Below are 18,277 nucleotides of genomic sequence, written 5' to 3'. Positions count from 1 at the left end.
AGGGAGAAAGGAAGGGACTTCTGCACACAGCAGGAAAGACGTATTGGGACCATGTCTGCCTCTGCTACTTCTGTGGCAGCAGGATTAGCAGATCAAAGAGAGTTAGGCAAATTCATGGACAGCAGATCCGTTAATGGATACTAAAGGATGATTCAGGGATGTCCCCTCCAACATCCCTAATCCTGTGATTGTCAGGCTGGGGAAGTCCCAGGGAATGCTCTGCAGTTAGAGACTGGGCTTACGTGCTCTCCCTAAGCAACATCTCCTACTGTCCCTGTTGGAGACAGAATGGGGACCTTTCCTGCCCACCCCAGAGAGCCCTGCGGGGACCTTTAACCTCTGACTTCTTAAACTGGCTTGAGAGTTCCCTTTTAACAAGAGAAATGGAAATGTGAAGACCCAGTTTAGCAGGTGCCCAGCAACTGGAAGGTGTTAGTGGCCATTAGCCTGTGCCAGGAGGCCCAGTTCCCCAAGTCCCTCCTGTTGCGTCCCCTGTGGTTTGGTGGCAGGAGAATCCTGTCTGCCCCAGGCTGGTCCCAGCAGCAGGTGGCTGGCAATGCAGAGAGCTGGGGCTAGCAGAGCTGGAGAGCAGAGCTGACTTCTCGTGTGAGCTCTGTGTGGGCTTTCCAAAGGTGGAAGTGGTTTGGGAACCTGTACCCACAAGACTGTAGGCTATTAAAGTTGTGAGCCATGGATGTGATATATCTGAAGTCGACACCTCAGCTCTAGGAATCTGGTACTTTTTGGTTTCATGCTGTGTGGCAAAATCATCAAGAAATGAGGGAGTTTAGGTTCAACATTTGTTTCACCTCCACTGATCTGTATGTGACAGCACAGGACCCAGACTGAAAGATTAAGCCACATGTTTAACCGGGAATGGAACAGAAAATCCTGCCTGGGCATAGTGAACATTAGGATGCTTTGTTTTTACAAGTGAGATGAGAAATATGATGCAAAGGAGCCTTAAATCCAAAGCTGCATCTCCAAAATATCATCCTTAAAGAATCTCACTTCTGAAGTTGCCCTGAGAACCCCAAACCTGGTTTTGATGATCAAAGATGAACTCTGCTTTGTGGTCTGGCTTTCAGATGAATAAATGGCAAAGAAAAGGAAATGATCTGCTGAGAGAACCTTAACGATGGGCCGTCCTTGTTTTACCTTGAGAGTCTCTTATTAGACAGGCGGTGTAGAGGGATGCATATTTCATTCAAGATCACAGATTCATCTTCCTTAACAATTGCCATTTCTCAAACAGGAGACACCAACTGCTAGATAAATTAAGTTAGGTTTTTTCCTAGTACTTGCATATTATTCAACACTTTGTCATTGTATAGGAAGAAGTATAGGCTGTCAGCAGTAGGTCTGCTAAATGATAAACCCCTGCTCCACTTGGGGTTAGCTAGCAAGAGGCAGGGGCAGGCAAGGGGTGGAATTTCCCAGGCTGCTCATCTTCCCTTTTCTGGCTCAAGAAAGGCTGGCGGTGTGTTTTGGTGACGCACATCTGTTACCACACGATGCGCAGGAGTTTTCAACAGCAGATCATGTCCTGAAATCTGCTGTTGTTTAGCAAACATCAGAGGACTGGCAGAGCATTTTCCCAGCACAGGAATTCCCCAGCCCGCAGCAGGGCCTTGGGGTGGATCGTCCAGTACCAACTCCGTTACTCTCCCCACCTGGGGAGAGCAGAGATCGTGTGTGACCTGGTGGAGCATCTGGACAGGAAAGGAAGAAGCTGGTGGTAGGAAGAGCTCATGGAAGTAGAAGTTGGAAGTAGTCAGGGAGCCTGGGAACTGAATGCCTAATGTTCAGGGACCCACCAGCTCTTTGTTCACCCCAGTTCAGAAGTGATTTTGTCAGTGCTGCGCCTGGCCAGAGTCATTAACTCATCAGTGTTCAGGAGGCAGCAGCAAGGTGCTTACAGCCCCTCTTCCCCACTCAAGAACTGGAAGTGATCTGGGCCACCTCAGGGGTTGCCTTTGCTGGCTGGGTCACTGAACTTGGCATCACATCAGGAATCTGCTTGTCTGCTCCCTTTCCCACCGCTCGTCCCTGTGGCTGCGCAGCAGGTCAGCTTGTCTCAGCTCATTGCAGTTCTGTGCTGCCAAGCCGATGCCATCATGTAACGTGACCCAAACTGCATCACTGAATGATGACTTGTGCGTTTGTGATTATCGGGTCTCACTACGAAACGTTGCTGCCTGATTTCCCAAAGAGCCAGGTGCTTGTCCTCTGACCATCTGGTCAGGAATGGCAGCCACTCTGGCAAAACACAGATGGGGGATCTCTGCTGAGCGCTGTGCAGAAATTACCTTCTTCTCTTCTTTTCTAGCCAGAGCCTCGGTGCTGAGCTGATGGGCCTGCAGGTGGATTACTGGATTGCAGCTCCACCCATGGACAGAAAGAGAGACCCGGAGAAGAAGGACCCCTCCACTACCAAAAACACACTGAAATGCACTTTCCGGTCCCTCCAGGTCAGCAGGTTACCTGCCAGTGGTGAGATTGCTACCACTCCAACGATGTCCATGACCGTCGTGACAAAAGAGAAGAATAAGAAAGGTAAGGTGGACACATTTACTGTTGCCAAAGGCCAAGAATGCAATGCTGCTTTCCCTGTTCTGCCACTCCAGGGCTGCCTGACTTGTCAGTCCTGCGTTACAGCACCTTAGTCATATTTTTATCCCCAAAATCCTAGTCTGTCTGTAGATGAGAAGTGACTGCATAAGGTGATAGAGTTTGAAAGGGTGGTTCCTCTTCGTGCTGTAAAAAGGGAATGTGTTCACACTTACAGCTGAACAGCTGAGATGGTATAGCCCAAAAGGAAAAAGGTGGGGACAGAGCAAGGATGTTTGTGGGTGGCTGTGCAGAAAGCCAGGAGGTATGCTGCTCTAGATAGCTTCCCTGTGTTTCTTGTGAGCCTGCTGGTGCTGGTTTGGGGTGTTGGATTAGGTAAGAGACAGGTTGTGCCCTGACCACCAGAGTCAGGGCAGACCCCGCAGCCTGTACAGCTCTGTGCTCTGGTCTCTCTTCTGCCACGTGACAGAGGTGCAGACAGAGGCGGGAGGTATATGCATCCCATTGTGTTACAGCATATGGCAGCAGCCCCAGCAGACATTTTGCTGGATTTGATGCAGTGTCCTCATGTTAAAATACCACTGCCACAGCCGGACAAACGCGCCAGCCAGACCTGCCAAGCCATTGCTAGGTGTGCATGTACGTACAAGAGGTGGTGTCACTCAGAGCAGTGTTGCAGCGATGTAAGCTCTTCTACAGGAGCTCTTACGTTCTTGCACAGAAAGCTTTGTGGGACAAGTAGAAGAGAAATACTCTCAGTGCAAAGCCTGATGTTAACTTTTTTCTTGTTTAATCTTCTGCTCTTAAAATCATGGCTTTGAGTTTATTTTTTCCAACAAAGAAACAAAAAAGGCATTTTAAATATTGTCAGTAATACTGTATTTGGCCTTGGTAATTAGGAATTCATTAGAAATTGAGAACAGCTCTGCAGAGAAGAGTTTTCAAGGAAGCAGCAAGGCAATTCTGCACTTGCATTCAACTGCCAATAGCTGTCCTTCACGACATCTTCCTGCCCACGGACCTGGGAGTCATTCCTGGTGGAAGCAGGGATTTTGAGGGTTCTGAGAGAAGGCCAGCAGAGCCTTCCGGACCTTGGCTGCAGGACATGGGTGCATAACTCTGCAGCCAGGTCACTACTGGGCCAACATAGCTGTGGCACTGCTGGTACCAGCGCTCCCACCCCTCACCACACCCTTTTTAAGTGGCGTGCCTATGGGAGAAGCAATCCAGAGACACTCAGAATATTCCTCACTGGGGCTGGCCCAGCCTGGAGCAGTGGTGTTCAACACCACCAGCTTTTGTGGAACTAATTGGTACATCTTTGCTCATGGATTTGGACAGTTCTCAGGGAACTGGACCGTTTTTAGCTCTCCTAATGCCTTCCCTCTCCACCAATTGCCCGTAGTTTGTAGTCCCTCTTGCTCTCTAGGTGCCTTTGCAGCCGAGCTGACGTTGGGCCGCTGTTAGTGCAGCAAACCTGCCTGCAGACACATCGGAGGCTGGAGCGTGTGCAGTATGTGGGACTCCCCCTAGGTGGTGCGGCCGCCCGGCAGATGCCGTCAGCCCGACACAGGGTGCAGGCTGGGGACCGCTGCAGGTGCAGCTGTTTTCCCTGGTGTCCCTGCGGAGCAGCAGGAGTTACCCTGGGGGTAACCTTTGGGGCCTGGGTTATGAGCTGGGAATGCTTCGCGTAGAGACACTGAGGGCTAGGATGTCCATGTGCATAGGTGATGGTGCTGAGCACTGACACAGTCAAACTCCTGCCAAACAGGGATGATTTTAGGAGTTAAAATTAGAGTTAGAATTTTCAGACATGAATGTTTAAATGCAAAAACCCAAACGAGTCTTGGTGCAGCTCCTGTAAGTGGCAGAGATTCACCGTGTGCCGGTTTGATTTTCTTCCAGTGATGTTTTTGCCCAAGAAAACAAAAGACAAGGAGATTGAATCAAAGAGCCAGTGTATTGAAGGAATCAGCAGGTTGATTTGCACAGCAAAACATCAGCAGAACATGCTGCGCGGTAAGTGCAGCACTTGCATCCCATCGGGCTCTGGAGCAAGGCTCAGCTGCTAGCGTTGTCCTCCAGGCAAAGGGCTGACCTGGTGTCCTCTCCCATGCCCTGGAGCCAATGTAATGGGCATGTTCCTGGGGAACAGCCTTGGATGTGTCCAACATGGGGGAATGCTTTAATAGGTCTGGGATGTGGGAAAATCCTCCCTTCCCTAGGAACTCCTCCGAATCAGTGCCCTGGATGAGGACAAGGGCTGGGCTGGGCTCCATTCCCTTCCCTGTCACTCTCTGTTTCCCTTGCATGTCTGGAAGTGATGGCGGGGCGTGGTGAGAGTGTGGCTGCTCCTCTAGGCAGGACTGGCACAAAAGCATGCCACAGCAGGAGCTGTACGTACATCTTGCAGGCAGACCTAAAGCGGCTGTCAGTGGCACTGTGCATCCAGTACCAAAAATATCCCTGTAGCCTATTCAGTTGATAATCCCCACCACTGTTAACTGTTAAGGGATCTGCTTAGGTCACCTTAATCCTGGCCCCGACCCTGTGAGACCGGTGAGTGTGAGGGGTGGTCACAGAACGTGTGTCACCTCTTTAGGAGATGCGGATCTCCTGGTTAAGAGTGCCAGTGAGGAGAGACTGATGTCCATCACTGTAAGACTGCATTTGCCCAAAAAAGAAAATGAAGTGGGTTTAGGAAATTCGAGAAATCAGATCAGGTGACACTGAAATCAGCAGTCTGGGGAGCTCCAGTGTCAGTGAGCGATGCTGGAACAATCTGAGCTGTTCTCCCTAAACCTGGTCTGCTCTCGAGCCTTTCTCCCCCATGCGTGCAGCTATTTACAGCTATGGGGTGGCCAGGCAGAGCAGCGCAAACCCCGAGCGCCGAACATGGCCAGGCCTTCCTCTGCCAACTGCAGGGAGGTTTCTAGCAAAGCTGTTTCAGGCTGGCCACTTCCACTTGGTATTTTCTAACTTTCCTCTCTTTTTACCCTCCCCTGCAGTTCTGATCGACGGGGTGGAGTGGAACGACGTCAAGTTCTTTCAGCTGGCAGCACAGTGGTCCTCTCATGTCAAGCACTTTCCCATCTGCATATTTGGACACTCCAAATCTAACTTCTAGCCGTGCTCGGCGAAGGGACCTTCTGTCCGTCCCGGGGACTGCACACCAGGAGCCAGGAATTGCGTGCCAACTCTGACTCGCGTCGCTCTGCCCTCTCCTGCAGAATTAATTACAGATGTGCTTGGATTACTTTTGAATTACTTTTTCTATTAACTCTTAAGTTTACTACAAGGGAAGGAAACCCCTTTAAACAAAGGCAAAAAAACCCAGTCTTAAATATAGATGTGCTGACAACATGAAGTCGTGGGGGAGTTGGCAGGAGCAGGCAACCTGCCCAAGAACACCTACCACTTACGAGCAGATAGCCGAATAACTGCACTGCTTATTAACCTGAGACCTCATTGGTGTGAGTGGGCTGGGGGAGCCGTGGATCAGCTCGAACAGTTTTTGTGGAAGATCATGCGTGTTACGGTGCATTTGGCCCCCTCCCTCTGTATTTCTAGGAAAAAAAGATGGCCAGTCTTTCTTCCTGCTGCCAAAGGACGAGAGATCAGCGAGTCTGGAGGGAGTTCAACCGTCTGGTTTGAAAAACAAACCACTTGCATAGCTAGGGAGGTCTGGAGAGGAGATTCCCTTCGGAGCGTGGAGTCTGCCATGGGGACGGGCAGGTGTTTGTGCTGAAGCGATGCCTAGGAGGGTTGGGCAGGAACAGGAATTAGAGAAACACTAGGTGTAAGGAGTGTCCCAGGTCTGTGACAATGACCAAACCGAGCCAGTCACAATGTCCCCGCAGCTGGCTGCACTGCTGAGGGACGCCGCGTCAGTGGGGTCGCTGCTATTTACATACTTACACCGATTATTTACCTGTCAATAAAACCTCGTCCAGCCTCTAAAGGGAAAGGATTTTTTTTAACAGCTGCAGATTTTTTTTAATGCTTTCTAAAAAAAAAAAATAAAATAAAAACAAAAACTAAGAGGAAAAAAAAATTAAGTTGCCAAAAAAACAAACCCAGGAAGATGAGCCGTTGTCTGTGAAGTGATACATCACTGTAGTGGCTGGACTGGGAGCCAGCCAGGCGCTCTGCATGTCCAGCTGCCTTCCTTCCATCTGTTAAACCACACACGTGAGGTAGCGTGGGCTGCTTTATCTGCTCTGCCTTTGTCCTGCCCTGACCGCGCTGTGCTCCCCAGAGCCTGCTGCCGTCTCCCTCGTGCACCTCCCCAGGCTGGGTGCAGGCTGCCTGGCTTCAGGGCCACTGCAGGGGTGCATTTTTGCCATGCCCTTCAACCAGGACCTCTCCTCACAGGGACTGAGAGGCTGTAACAAAAACGAAGGGTGCTGGGGGTAGGCAGCCTCCTGCGGGCTGCTCTGTAGGTGGCTGTTGTCCTTACCTTCTGCTTTCTGAGTATTCCTCCCCATGGGCATTTCTCTGTGGATTGCATCCCTTCCCCAGCAGGATATGCTTTTGCCCTGGCACAGCATTGCCTACGACTTGAGGCCTTGCCAGGGGCTTCAGTCCCAAGGTGCAGTGGAAGCTGTAGCTGGGACATGAGAGAGGAGGAAGCCAGCCAGGTTCTCTGTCCACCTAGGGCAGCAAGTTGACCTGGGAGATGGAGGAGTGAGATTTTTGGGTGTCTCGCACTGTTGGCTCGGTTCCAGCTGTGCTTGCATTCACTTTGTACACCTTACTGCTGCCAGGGACGCTTGGGGCGCCTGCGCAGGGGGATGCTCTTGCAAGGAGGCAGCGTGACAAGCCACAGGTCTGGGCAGCTCTGGGTGCTGCAGATGTAGCCTTTTGCTCTCCAGGCTTCCCGAGGCGTTCCTGGGAGGGACTGGGAGCAGGTGGCGGGTGGGGTTTGGGGAGCTGAGCATTGTGGAAGAACAGACATCTCTGGTGTTTCAGGGTAAGGGACTGAAGTTTTTGATGGGGTCCTTTTGGGTTCCACTCGTTGTGGGCAGGCCAGGCTCTGTGAGCATTTCCAGAAGGCGCTTTCTGAGGGCAGTGATGCTTTTGAACCTTTTTTTTTTCTTTCTTTCTTTTTTTGTGCAGGGACCGCCCAGGTTCTTTTGGGCAGAGCAGCGGTGGTGTGCTCTGTTAGGCCTTCTCCTGCTGATGGGGAGCGAGGGGTTATTAGGCGAGAAGCGTTACTAGGCGAGAGCGTGGTCCCTGCTGGATCTAGTGCCTGTCGCAGCTCACGGCACGGGCTGCTTCACTGACTCTGGTTTCATGAAATCCTTTCCCAGCACAAGTGCAACCTACTTGGCCAGGGACTGGGTATTCCCTTCAAACCACGCAGGGGAGGAGGACATGGTCCTATGCCCGGTGGCACGCTGCTGGGCAGGACGTATTGTCTAGTTGCCATACTCTGTTTCTTCCCGCAGTTCCGCAGGCAGGTCTGCCTGCCGTCTGCTAGCTCTTGGCTGTGGCAGAAGCTCGGCTGTAGTTCGAATGTTGTCGTGTCCATCAGTTCATGCATTTTCGGTTGACCTGAGCTGATGCTCTGGGACTATAGCGTTGCCTAGCAGCGGTAGTGTGGGAGATGGTGTATAAGCACATCACTTCTTTTTCTTTATTGAGGCTGTTGCATCAAAAAAAAAAGCTTTTGAAAGGAAATTAGTCAGTGTGTGATTTCTTCCTCGAGTCTCACACTGGTGTGACAAGGGTGATTGGGCTGGGTTCCAGCGTCAGGAGCCGCACGCAGCCGGGACAGCTCTTGGTGCCGGAGCGTGTTAGTGCTGCAGAGGTGGGGTGGACTGAACGACTGCAATAACTTTGTTTACTGGGGGGGTGAGGGGGGAACCATCACTGTGCTCCTCTTTGTATTTCAACCTACTGTAAAGAAACAAACGGTAGCTAGGACAGGATTTCCAGTGTCCTGCCTATCAAATGTGTGTTGCCCTGCTCTACTCTGTGTGTGTGTGTGTACGTGTGAGAGAAACACTTCTGCTTGTTGCATTTCATGTTGGATTGTGTTTTGTTCTAACTTTATACAAGCGAATTCACCGGGAAACTCTATGCCCGAGACCTGAGGGCATGCGTCTCCGCAGGGTTTCTCCCCTGTGGAAAGCTGCCGTTGCTCTGAAATGCCTCTTCCTTGCAAGGAACCATCCCGGCTTCTCAGCCTTGTCCTCCCGGAGTCCAGCAGTGGTGGGCTGGGCCTGCCCACGGGCAGCTGTGTGCCCAGGGGGTGGCTGTGGTGTTTCCCAGCCTTGGAAGCAAGGGCTGGCATGCGAGTTTGGTCGTGCTGCTCTGGTCAGGGTGTTGTGCCTCTGTTGTTTCTCTTGTATCGTGTGGAGCCACTTTGTGCAGCTGTTTCTGTCCCTGACTGGAGGAGAAACAGGTTTCTGTCTCTAAGGAAAATGAGTGTCAAAGCATGCGCATGGCTCAGACCACTTTGGGAAGGGGCTTTGCACCTGGTGACGTGAACGAGTGACTGATCTCGGGTCTCCCATCCTCCCAGCTTCCCCAACAGTTTCCTGGGGGACCCTGCCACGAGCAAGCCCTGCTGGCCAAAGGGATCCCTGCTGCGGGGCCAGGGAGAGCTGCTGGGGCAGCGATGGGCCCGTGCCTGCAGAGCTGCACCAGGCTGGTGGGGTTAGGTGCTTGCGTTCAAGTCTGTGAGTACAGAAGGATGGCTTAGAGCAGAGACAGCACTGCTCTGCGTTCAGCTCTTGAGAGTTTTGGCGAGGAAGGTGCAACTCGAACAAAGAAACGTAGTGGTGTTATCTCGCCCGCCGGTGTTAGACGGGGCTTGCTTTGGAGCTGCGTGGTCTGGCAGTGAAGGCAGGGGCTGGAGCAGGCAGCATCTGAGCTGATCTCTGCCTGGGCCATGCTTTGAAGGTGGTGTCCCCTGGTCTCCCTGTCCCTTTGTGTCCCAGAGGTCTCCTGCTCCCCTTGCTGTGGCTTCTCAAAGCAGCCAGTTTCTTTTCCAGCTGCTCTTGGGTGAAGGGCCCCCGCCTCGCTCAGAGGTGAGGTCTCAGGAACGGGCTCACTGCTGCGCTGGGCTGTGCGACGCTGACCTAGTTTAACAGCGCTGGTGAGCAGATGAAAGATGGAAGGATTTTGTGGCGTCGTGTTGCACCTTGAGTGCTTCCTGGTCCTCCGGGTTGTTTCCTGGAGACAAAGGCTGGACCTTGGCCCTGCCAGCGTTCGAGGACTGGCTGTCCTGCGGCCCTGGTGACTTTGGGGACATCTTGGGCAGCTGTTTTAGCTCAGCGCTGCAGTTTCCATCCAGTTCAATTGTTACCGATTACATCTCAGCGGTAACTGCAAAGTCCTCCTTAATTACACATGAGTTTGGGGAGAGCCACTGTCTCCATGGCTGTGTTTTGCTGCTTTAATTAGCACGCGCTTGTGGCGTTATTTTGCAGAGAGGGCACGGGTAGGTGGCTGGGAGGGTTCTGGTGCTGGAGATGTGCCTGTTCGCTTTCCATCTTCAAACTGGGCTGAGAACCACACTGCCCCGTGCTTAACCTGTGATTGCAGCAAAGGCCCCGTCCTGCTTCTCACCAGCCGCGTGTGCTGGAGAGAGCACTGGAGCGCCGGGGCGGAGGGCATTGCACCTGGCACTTCCAAGTTTAAGAAGAAAATCCTGGCAAGAGGCAGCAGAGCCGGTGGCCTTCTGCTGCTTGATGGGCAGGCTGGGATTAGGGCAGTCCTGCTGTGCAGTGGTAAAGGGCTGGGGGCCCTGGAGCTTTCTTGAAGCTAGGTTGGATGCAGTGCCTCTGTCCCTTTTGTTCAGGGGGTCTCAATCTCGGCAGATAGCTGTGTGGTGGCGTTTAGTGTGACACTCCCTCCGGGCTTATCTGGCAGGGAGAAGGGCAGAAATTAGCAGCAGCATCTCCCAGAGATTTCCTGGAGCCTCTTCAGCGGGGTTCTCATGGGAGATGCTCCTGGCAGGGCCGGCTCCTGCAGGGTCGCTTGGCTGCTTTGGCACAGACTGGGGGAGAAGGGGACATGCCAACTTGGAAAGCAGCAGGTCACTGGTTTCCTTAAGGAAGAGCACCGGTATGGGGCCACATCCAGTCAGCTGCTGCTTTGCGCCTTGGCCAGAGGGTTGCCAGAGCATTGCCTGCCTGGTTGTGTACGTGCCGTGGCCGCAGGGAAGCGCCTTGTGAGCATGGCTACCGGGTCTGCGTGCCGCCAGCCTTGTCCGGACCGCGGCGTACAAGGGGACGTTACCACTTTGTAGATTCCCGAGTTGTCCATCTGTTTCATTGTTGTATTGTTTGGGTTCTAGGTTTTTTTTTTATGAAGACAGATTAATTGTAAATAGCCTTTTTTTGGAACAAACTGCAACGTGCTCGACCTCGTCAACTATTTTATGGTACTAATGCAACACTAATAAAACTGGACATGAAAGCACACACCCGTCCCTTGAGTCGTGTCTCGGCCAGGGCTGCTCTGGCATGACTGGGGCAGTTGTCTCCAGTAGGAGACAGCAGCATGGCTTTCTGGCGTGGGGGGGATCTCTTGCGTTATTTATCCAGCTGCCCGGCAGCACTTCCAGGGCAGAGCTGGTGGATCGGCACGTCCTCCCAGGCACTGAGCCCTCCTGCAGCCCTGCTGCCCTCTCCCCTGCCCCTGATGTCTCCTCTCCCAGAGGGATGCGCTCGCCTCCTGCAGCTCTCCTGGGTCCGACAGCCCTCTCCAGCACCCGGTCCTCACCCCCTCGCAACAAGCGGGGACCAGGCTGGTTCCCATTTCTGGTCTGGGGGCTGCGTTGGATGGACACAGCTGGTGTTAGGGTACCGAGGGGGGGTCTCAGTGTGGGAAGACTGAGGCTGCAGCAGTCTGAAGCTCTGTGTGCTCTTGGGAGAGCTGTGGGAGAGGGACTGGGATGTGTGGGGTGGCAAGCACCTGGGCTTGGTGGTGGGGAGCGGGAAGGTGGAGAGAAGAAGGAAAGAGAAGAGCTAAGCAGCTGTTTTAAGGCAGAAAGGTAAAGAAATTTTGGGAAATGGGCCCATGGCTGCCATCCCCAGGATACAGCATGTTGAAGGTGGCAGTGGGAATGCAGAGCCGGAGCAGCCTGCGTCCCTGTGCTCCCCTGGCCAAGGGTGGGGCAGGAGGGGTGGCTGCTGATGGGGCAAGGAGCTGGGAGGGAAGGGAGCTCCCCGCAGCGAGCCAGGCTGCTCTCAAAGCACGCAGGTCTTGATGGATGTCCCAGCTCCTCCGCACGGCCTGGCCAGGCTTGCAGGCGTGTTTATGGCCTGAGCCCTTTACTGGAGGAGGGGACGCAAGTCCCACCCAGGTGGCACTGAGCGGGGCTTGGATAACTCCAGGCAGGAGGAAGGTACGTAGCTCAGGAGGGGGCAAATTCGGGACTCTTGAGTGCAGAGACAGCACCAAAAGCCGTGGAGAGGGCCTGGCTGCTGGCAAGACGGGGGGAGCACTGTAGGGCAGCTGGGGGAGACAAGTGGGTCAGGGCTGTGTTTTAGCTCTGTATTTTTTGCACAGTTTCGGCTGTAAACCTGCACCGAGGGCCCAGCTGCGTGGAAGAGGCACAGCCTGAGCTTCACCTTTTAGACCCCACGGAGGAGCTCGTCTTGGCACGGAAAGGAGGGTGCAAGCGGAGGGGACTGGGGTCGGGAGCTGGCAGGGGGAGCAGAGTGCTCCCCACATCTCCGGGGAGCGTGCGTGAGCTCTCCGTGCCAAGCCAAAAGCCCTGGTGGGGCCATGGGCACACTCCCCTGCCTTCTGGAAGGGAGGAGAAGGAAATTAGAGCTGGGTGGAACAAGGACGGTTCAGGGCCGGGGTGTGCCAGGTCGCGTGCAATGGCCTAGAGAGCTTCCCTCGCCCACGCGTGCTGGGACAAGCCGATTTCTGCCAGGCAACCTCGGACTGGGCTCCCAAAGCGCCGGCGGTGTCCTCCTGCAGGTCTTGGCCTTTCTCAGCGGAGCTGCACCCTTGCTGCCGCGTGAGAAGCGTCAAATGCAAGCGATGCCCTGTGGGGATGCGCCAAAAGCCTTCTGGAAGGACTGGGTTTGCCACGGTGGGAGTCTGTGGCACCCGTGGGAGTGGGGTTTGGTGGTGGGAGATGGGGTGTTGCAAGAGCCCGCTCCTCCTTAGGCTGCAGCCGCCGGTGCCGGCTCCCCTCCCTCCCATTGCACAACGCCCAGGCGGTGACCACAGCTATTGCTTAACCTGGAAGAGGAACAGCAGGGAAGTTCCGACGTGGTTTTGTTACTATCGTTTAAAAAGCAATTTAGCATCTGGAAAGAGCAGTCAGTGCCACGTGACCGGCCGCTTCTTCGTGTGCAACTACCAAGTGCCCCATGATGCGATTTGTAAATATTTACTCTGGATAATTTTTCTGTGTCCTACTGAATTATTTTCTGCTCTGCAGAACGGTTGCAGAAGCAGCCTGGGGAGAGGCAGCCCTCGCACCCCGCGCTGTCCCCAACGACTGTGCCGGCACACGCTCCCTCGGCCGGCTCGGAAAGGAGGAAATATCGCGGTGGTGCCCCCCGGCACATTGAACTTTTTTGGCTGACCGATTTTCACCCCCTGAAGTGCTTTCCTCGCTCAGCCGTGCTCCTTGCATGCATTGAAACATGAAAGCAGAGCCCTGTGCCCTACCAGGATCTGAGGACTGTCAGAGATTTGGGTTTGGTTTTTTTTTAACACACAAAGCGAGTTTTAACAAAAACCCTGTTCTTTTTCAAACAGATGTATTTTGGCAGATGTCAAGGTTTTGGGTGGTCTTGTGTAGCTGTTTCAGGACCTTATGACAACTGTCAACACTTACTCCAGCAAAGAATTTCATGACAGATATTTTTTAGCTGTCATGACCTGTCTGACTGTGAGGAGGGGTCTTGGGCTGACACCTTGGCCTCAGGCAACATGAGGTGATTCTCCAGCCCTGCGCTGGAGCTGAGGAGCGAGTGTAGATGTCCTGCTGTGCCCGAGAGGCCAGCGGTGCCCCGGGTCTGCCTGTGCTGACCATCAGAGGGGTAGCTTTGCATTGGGGTTCACCATCCAGCCTTGGCCAAGTGCAGAGAAGTCCTCAGGGGGGATGGCCGGTCACCCGCTCTGCTGTACTTTGTCAGCCCTTGCTGGGGGACCTACTGTAAAGGTGTTAGGTGCCAATGACTGATGGTTTCTTGGGGTACTTTTTGGCGTCACCCTGTCAGTTCCTGTAGGAGAGGGAATGGCAGCGGCAACGTGCAAGTTTTGCAGAGTGATCGGGAGCTGGTGACTGTTTGACAACCGCGTACCTGCTGCAGGGCTGCTGAGGAGACGCCTGGAGAGGAGCAGTACGTGGGTGAAGAAGGCACGGTGACACCCCCAGGTCAGTGGGCAAGGGAAAGCTAAGGTGGTCATCCACGTTTCACCTTTTGGGCTGACACCCGAGGAGGGGGGAAAGCCCCTGCATGGCAGTGTCTTGGGGGTAGGGGGTGACGCAAGTGCAGAGGGGACAGGCTGGGCAGCCCCTCACCATCGTGGGCACCCGAGGGACACGGTGTAGGAAGGCTAAGGGGTGTGAGCAGGAGGTGTGGGTAAGGCATGGGACTTCCACGGGCATGTGTAGGGCTGGAGGGGTGTATTCGGGGAGCAGGCAGTGTATGGATGTAGGTACAGGCGTGAGGGGGGGTGTCGCATGGTGTGAGGAGGGCTGTGTTTGTGAGGACGGGCAGCGTGGGGGCTGTCTGCAAGAACAGGCGGTGTCTGTACATGGAGGCTGTGTGTCAATACAGGTGGCGCGTGTGTGAGAAGGCCTGGCGTGCGTGAGGAGGGCTGTGAGTACAGGCGGGGGTGTGTGTGTGTGAGGAGGGCTGTGTGCCAGCACAGGTGGTGTTTGAGTCTGTGTTTGTCGGGCTGTAGGTGAGGACAGGCCGTGCGTCTGTGTGTGAGGAGGGCTGTCCACGCCAGGACAGGCGGGGGGTGCGTGAGGAGGGCTGAGCCTGTGTGGCGACGGGCGAGCTGTGCGAGGAGGGCTGTGTGAGGACAGGCGGGGGGTGTGTGTTTGTGAGGAGAGGCACTGTGTGTCTGTGTGTGTGTGTGTGTCTGTGTGTGTGCGTGAGGAGAGGCACTGTGTGTGTGTGAGGAGAGGCTGTGTCTGTCTGTGTGTGTGCGTGAGGAGAGGCACTGTGTGTGTGTGTGTGAGGAGAGGCTGTGTCTGTGTGCGTGTGTGCGTGAGGAGAGGCTCTGTGTGTGTGTTTGCGCGCCTCGGTGTGTGTGTGAGGCGAGGCGCTGCCCGCCGCCGGGCCCGCTCCCCTCCCGCCGGGCGCAGGCCGCGGAGCGCCGCCCTCACACGCTGCGGGCTGGGCGGCGGGGCCGGCTCCTTCCTCCTCCCTCCCTCCCGCCGCCGCCGCCGCCGCCGCCGGGCCCCTCTCAGCCCGGGCCCGCCGCCCCCGGCCCGCCGCCGCCCCGCCTCCCTCCCTCCCTCCCTCCCTCCCTCCCGTCGGCCGGGCGGCAGCCGGCGCGGCCCCTTTAATTCCCCCGCTCCCCTCCCCCGCCCGGCCGCTTCAGCCTCCATTTTCCAGCGGATCCGGCACCTGGCGGCGGCGGCGGGAGCGGCCCGCGCCCCGCACCCGGCCCCGTCCCGGGCATGGCCGCCAACATGTACCGGGTCGGAGGTAAGCGACCCCGGGGCCCCGGCCCGGCCCGGCCCGGCCCGGCCCCGCCGCGCCTCCCTCCCCTGGCTCCCTCCCGCGTGCGAGCGGCGCCTCGGGGGCCCGGCGGGCCGCGGCGGCGGGGCAGGCCCGGGGCGGGGCGGCGGCCCAGCGGGGCGGCGGGAGGCTGGGGGGGAGCGTTGGGGCGGGCGGGGGACCGGGACTCGGGCAGCGCCTGGGGCGGGCCGGGGGCCGAGGGAGCAGCCCGGGAGGGAGGCTGGCGGGCGTGGGGCCTGGGGGGCTGCGGAGGGGCGGCCGGAGGCCGGGGCGGGAGCGGGACAGGGGCCTGGTGAGCTGTGGGGAGGGGGCGGCGGTGGGTGAGGGGGCGGCGTGGGGTCAAACGGGGTGAAGGGCTGCGGCGGGGGAGCCCTTCGGCGGGCCGTAAGGGCAAGGAGCGGGGCGAGACGGGGTGATGTGAGCCGGGGATGTGGGGCAGAGGTGGGGCGCAGCGGGGAAGGCTTCGCTTGAGGGGCAAGGGGTGAAGAACGGCCATAGAGGGCTCGAGGGCGCAGGGAGATGGGACGTGTGAGGTGCGGGGCTGTGGGTGCTCGGGGGGCTTGGGCAGGGGGAAGCAGAGGGCAGACCCGGGACTGGGGCACGGGCGGGGTGAGATGGGCTAGCGGGGCTGGGGCAGCGTGGAAAGCGAGAGCGGAGAGGCCGTGGGGAAGCAGCGCCGGGATGGGCCCGGGGATGGGGCCTGGGGTGGAGTGAACGGGTGGCTGCTTAGATGGGGGTCATGCGAGGTTGTAGGGATGGGGACCGAGGAGGAGTTACTGAGATAAGAAGGAGCACAAAGATGGGTAGAGACTGCTGGTAGATGGGGGGGACTCGCATGAGGCATGTCCTGCTGGTCTTGGCCTCCCCTTCCACTCTTGCTGTTTTGTTGTATGCTTTCCCATTAGTCTTCTATTCAGGGTTGCGCTCCTGTCTGATTGTCCTTTGTTTTGACTCACGTGAAGAGAAAGGAGAGGCAACAGGGCTTGGGACTGCATTTTATGGAATATAAACCGAGGGTAGTCTGGCATGAATTTGTGCTCAGCCATTTTCCTTCATAAAAGCTGTTTTGTGGAGCTTCCTTCTCCCCAGGACTATAGAACATGCGGGAAGATGTTTTTGTGGGGTTCCCTCCTTTTCAAAATGCCCTGTTTCTTGTGGAGTTCTGTAAAACCAGAGTAAAGTAAACAAGGGAAAAAATATAGCGAAGGTGGCCAAGCCATCCTGTCTGGCTGCTCTCCATCAACAACTACTTTCCGTTCTTTCCGCTTTTCTGGCCTACCCTTACTTTGTGCTCTGAAAATTGTCACTTCTTTTGTCATGTTCATACTTTTTTTCTGTTTGCACTTGGTTTCGTAGAGGGATAAGGTGTGCCTCTTGGCTGTCCTGGCTTTGTTTCTTGGGTTGCTACAAGCTGATAGTGTGCGTGTAGCGTTATGTCGGTTTGGAGATGCTGAGAGTAGAAAGATGAAGGGCAGGATGAGTTGTGGAAATTTACAACTCAGTTCCTGCTGTGACTTGCGAAGGAAATTTCCTGGAAATTATTGTTTGTCATTTAATGTAACAGGCGCCAGTCTTGTGTGGAATGTCATCTCTAGTATTTTGTATGGCAAAATCTGTACTGTGCACCCCACGGGTGGTGGGAGGGGACCTCTGGAGATCTCTAGGCCGACCTCCTGCTAGAAGCTGTCTCATTAGACCAGGGTGCTCGGGGCTGTGTCCAGCCCGGTTCTGAGTATCTCTAAAGATGGTGATGCTGCCCTTACTTTAGGCCCTGTCCAGTGTTTGAACATGCTTATGGCAAATATTTGTTTCTGTGTGCCTGGCTGGATTTTCTCGTGTTCCAGCTGGTATCCCTTGTCCCTCATCCCTCGTCCTGTCCCTGTGCGTCTCTGGGAAGAGCCTGGCCCCGTCTGTACAACACCTCCCACTCGGTAGTTGCAGACAGCAGTAACATCTCCCCTGAGCCTTCTCCTTCCCAGGCTGACCTAACCCGCCCCTCTCTGCCTTTCTTTGTACATCCCATGCTCCAGCACTGACCACCTCGGTGGCCTCCGCTGGACTCCTTCCTGTATGTCACCACCCTTGTGCTGGGGAGCCCAAGTTGGACCCAGCTCTCCAAATGGTCTTACGAGTGCTTAGGAGAGGGGCAGGATCCATCCCCTCGCCCTGCCGGCTGCAGTCCTGCTAACACGGCCGCCCTTGCTGCAAGGGTGCACTGCTGGCTCCTGGGCGATTCGTTGTTTTACCAGGAGCCTTCCTGCAGAGGTGCTATGCTGACAGCCTGTACCACTGCAGGGAGTTAGCCCACCCCAGAGGTGGGGCTTTGCTCTAGCCGTGGTTGAACTTTCTGAGGTTCTTGTCAACCCATTTCCCAGCTTGTTGAAGTCCTTCTGAATAGCAGCCCTGCCCTCCAGCATGTGGTATGCTTTTCCCAAGTCCCCCAACTTTTACGGAGCGTACTCTAGTCCCTACCCAGGTCATTAAAAAACTAAGCAGGGCTGGCCCCGGTGTGGATCCTTGAGGGATGCCATTAGTAACCAGCAGCCGGGTGAAGGTTGTACTGCTGATCACAATCCTTTGAGACTGGCGTTCCAGACAGTTTTCCTCCCACTTTTATTGTCCCGTTATCCAGGCCACATCTCAGCACTTTGGTCTGAAGGATGCTGTGGGAGACTTAGCGTGGCCTTTGACACAAAGTCAAGGTGTCCAACACCCCCTGCTCTCCCCTCAGCCGCAGAGCCAGTCTTTTCGTCCCAGAGGGGAGTCGGGTTAGTCAGGCGTGTTTTGCCTTTTGGTATATCCATTTTGGCTGGTCTCAGTCACCTTCTTGTCCTTCCTGTGCTTGGAAGTGGTGTCCAGGATTTGTTCCGTAACCTTTCTGGGTGGAGGGCAAGGCAGCTGGCTGATGGCCAAGGTTACAGTGCTCCGTTATTGTACATATGGATGAAGTCTTGATTTGACATATTACCAAGATCAACATATGGATGGATGCAGCTGTTTCTGTATGAGCGCTCTGTTCAGCCTGA

The 18,277-nt window shown here is 55.4% G+C and overlaps 2 protein-coding genes across 24 annotated transcripts in view; both read left to right on the top strand.

Moving 5' to 3' along the window:
* The window catches only part of PACS2 (phosphofurin acidic cluster sorting protein 2), an 83,330-nt gene extending 72,326 nt beyond the window's left edge, over positions 1-11,004 (top strand). For 18 of the 19 annotated variants that reach the window (XM_075156641.1, XM_075156633.1, XM_075156632.1 and 15 more), the window contains 3 exons: positions 2,330-2,556; positions 4,477-4,590; positions 5,580-11,004. In XM_075156641.1, coding sequence (XP_075012742.1) covers positions 2,330-2,556; positions 4,477-4,590; positions 5,580-5,698 — 460 coding nt within the window. In that variant the 3' untranslated portion in view covers positions 5,699-11,004. The remainder of the gene's footprint in view (positions 1-2,329; positions 2,557-4,476; positions 4,591-5,579) is intronic. The other variant, XM_075156635.1, reaches the window with a different exon arrangement.
* Positions 11,005-15,106: 4,102 nt separating this feature from the next.
* Positions 15,107-18,277, top strand: part of MTA1 (metastasis associated 1) — an 87,206-nt gene continuing 84,035 nt past the window's right edge. For all 5 annotated transcript variants that reach the window (XR_012674553.1, XR_012674554.1, XM_075156620.1 and 2 more), the window contains exon 1: positions 15,107-15,218. Coding sequence is in view for 3 of the 5 variants with exons in the window: in XM_075156620.1 (XP_075012721.1) it covers positions 15,191-15,218 (28 nt within the window). In the remaining 2 variants the exon portion in view is untranslated. The remainder of the gene's footprint in view (positions 15,219-18,277) is intronic.

This window comes from Calonectris borealis, chromosome 8 (assembly GCF_964195595.1).
Source record: "Calonectris borealis chromosome 8, bCalBor7.hap1.2, whole genome shotgun sequence".
NCBI lineage: Eukaryota > Metazoa > Chordata > Aves > Procellariiformes > Procellariidae > Calonectris > Calonectris borealis.
This window is presented reverse-complemented; position numbering and strand designations above follow the sequence as displayed.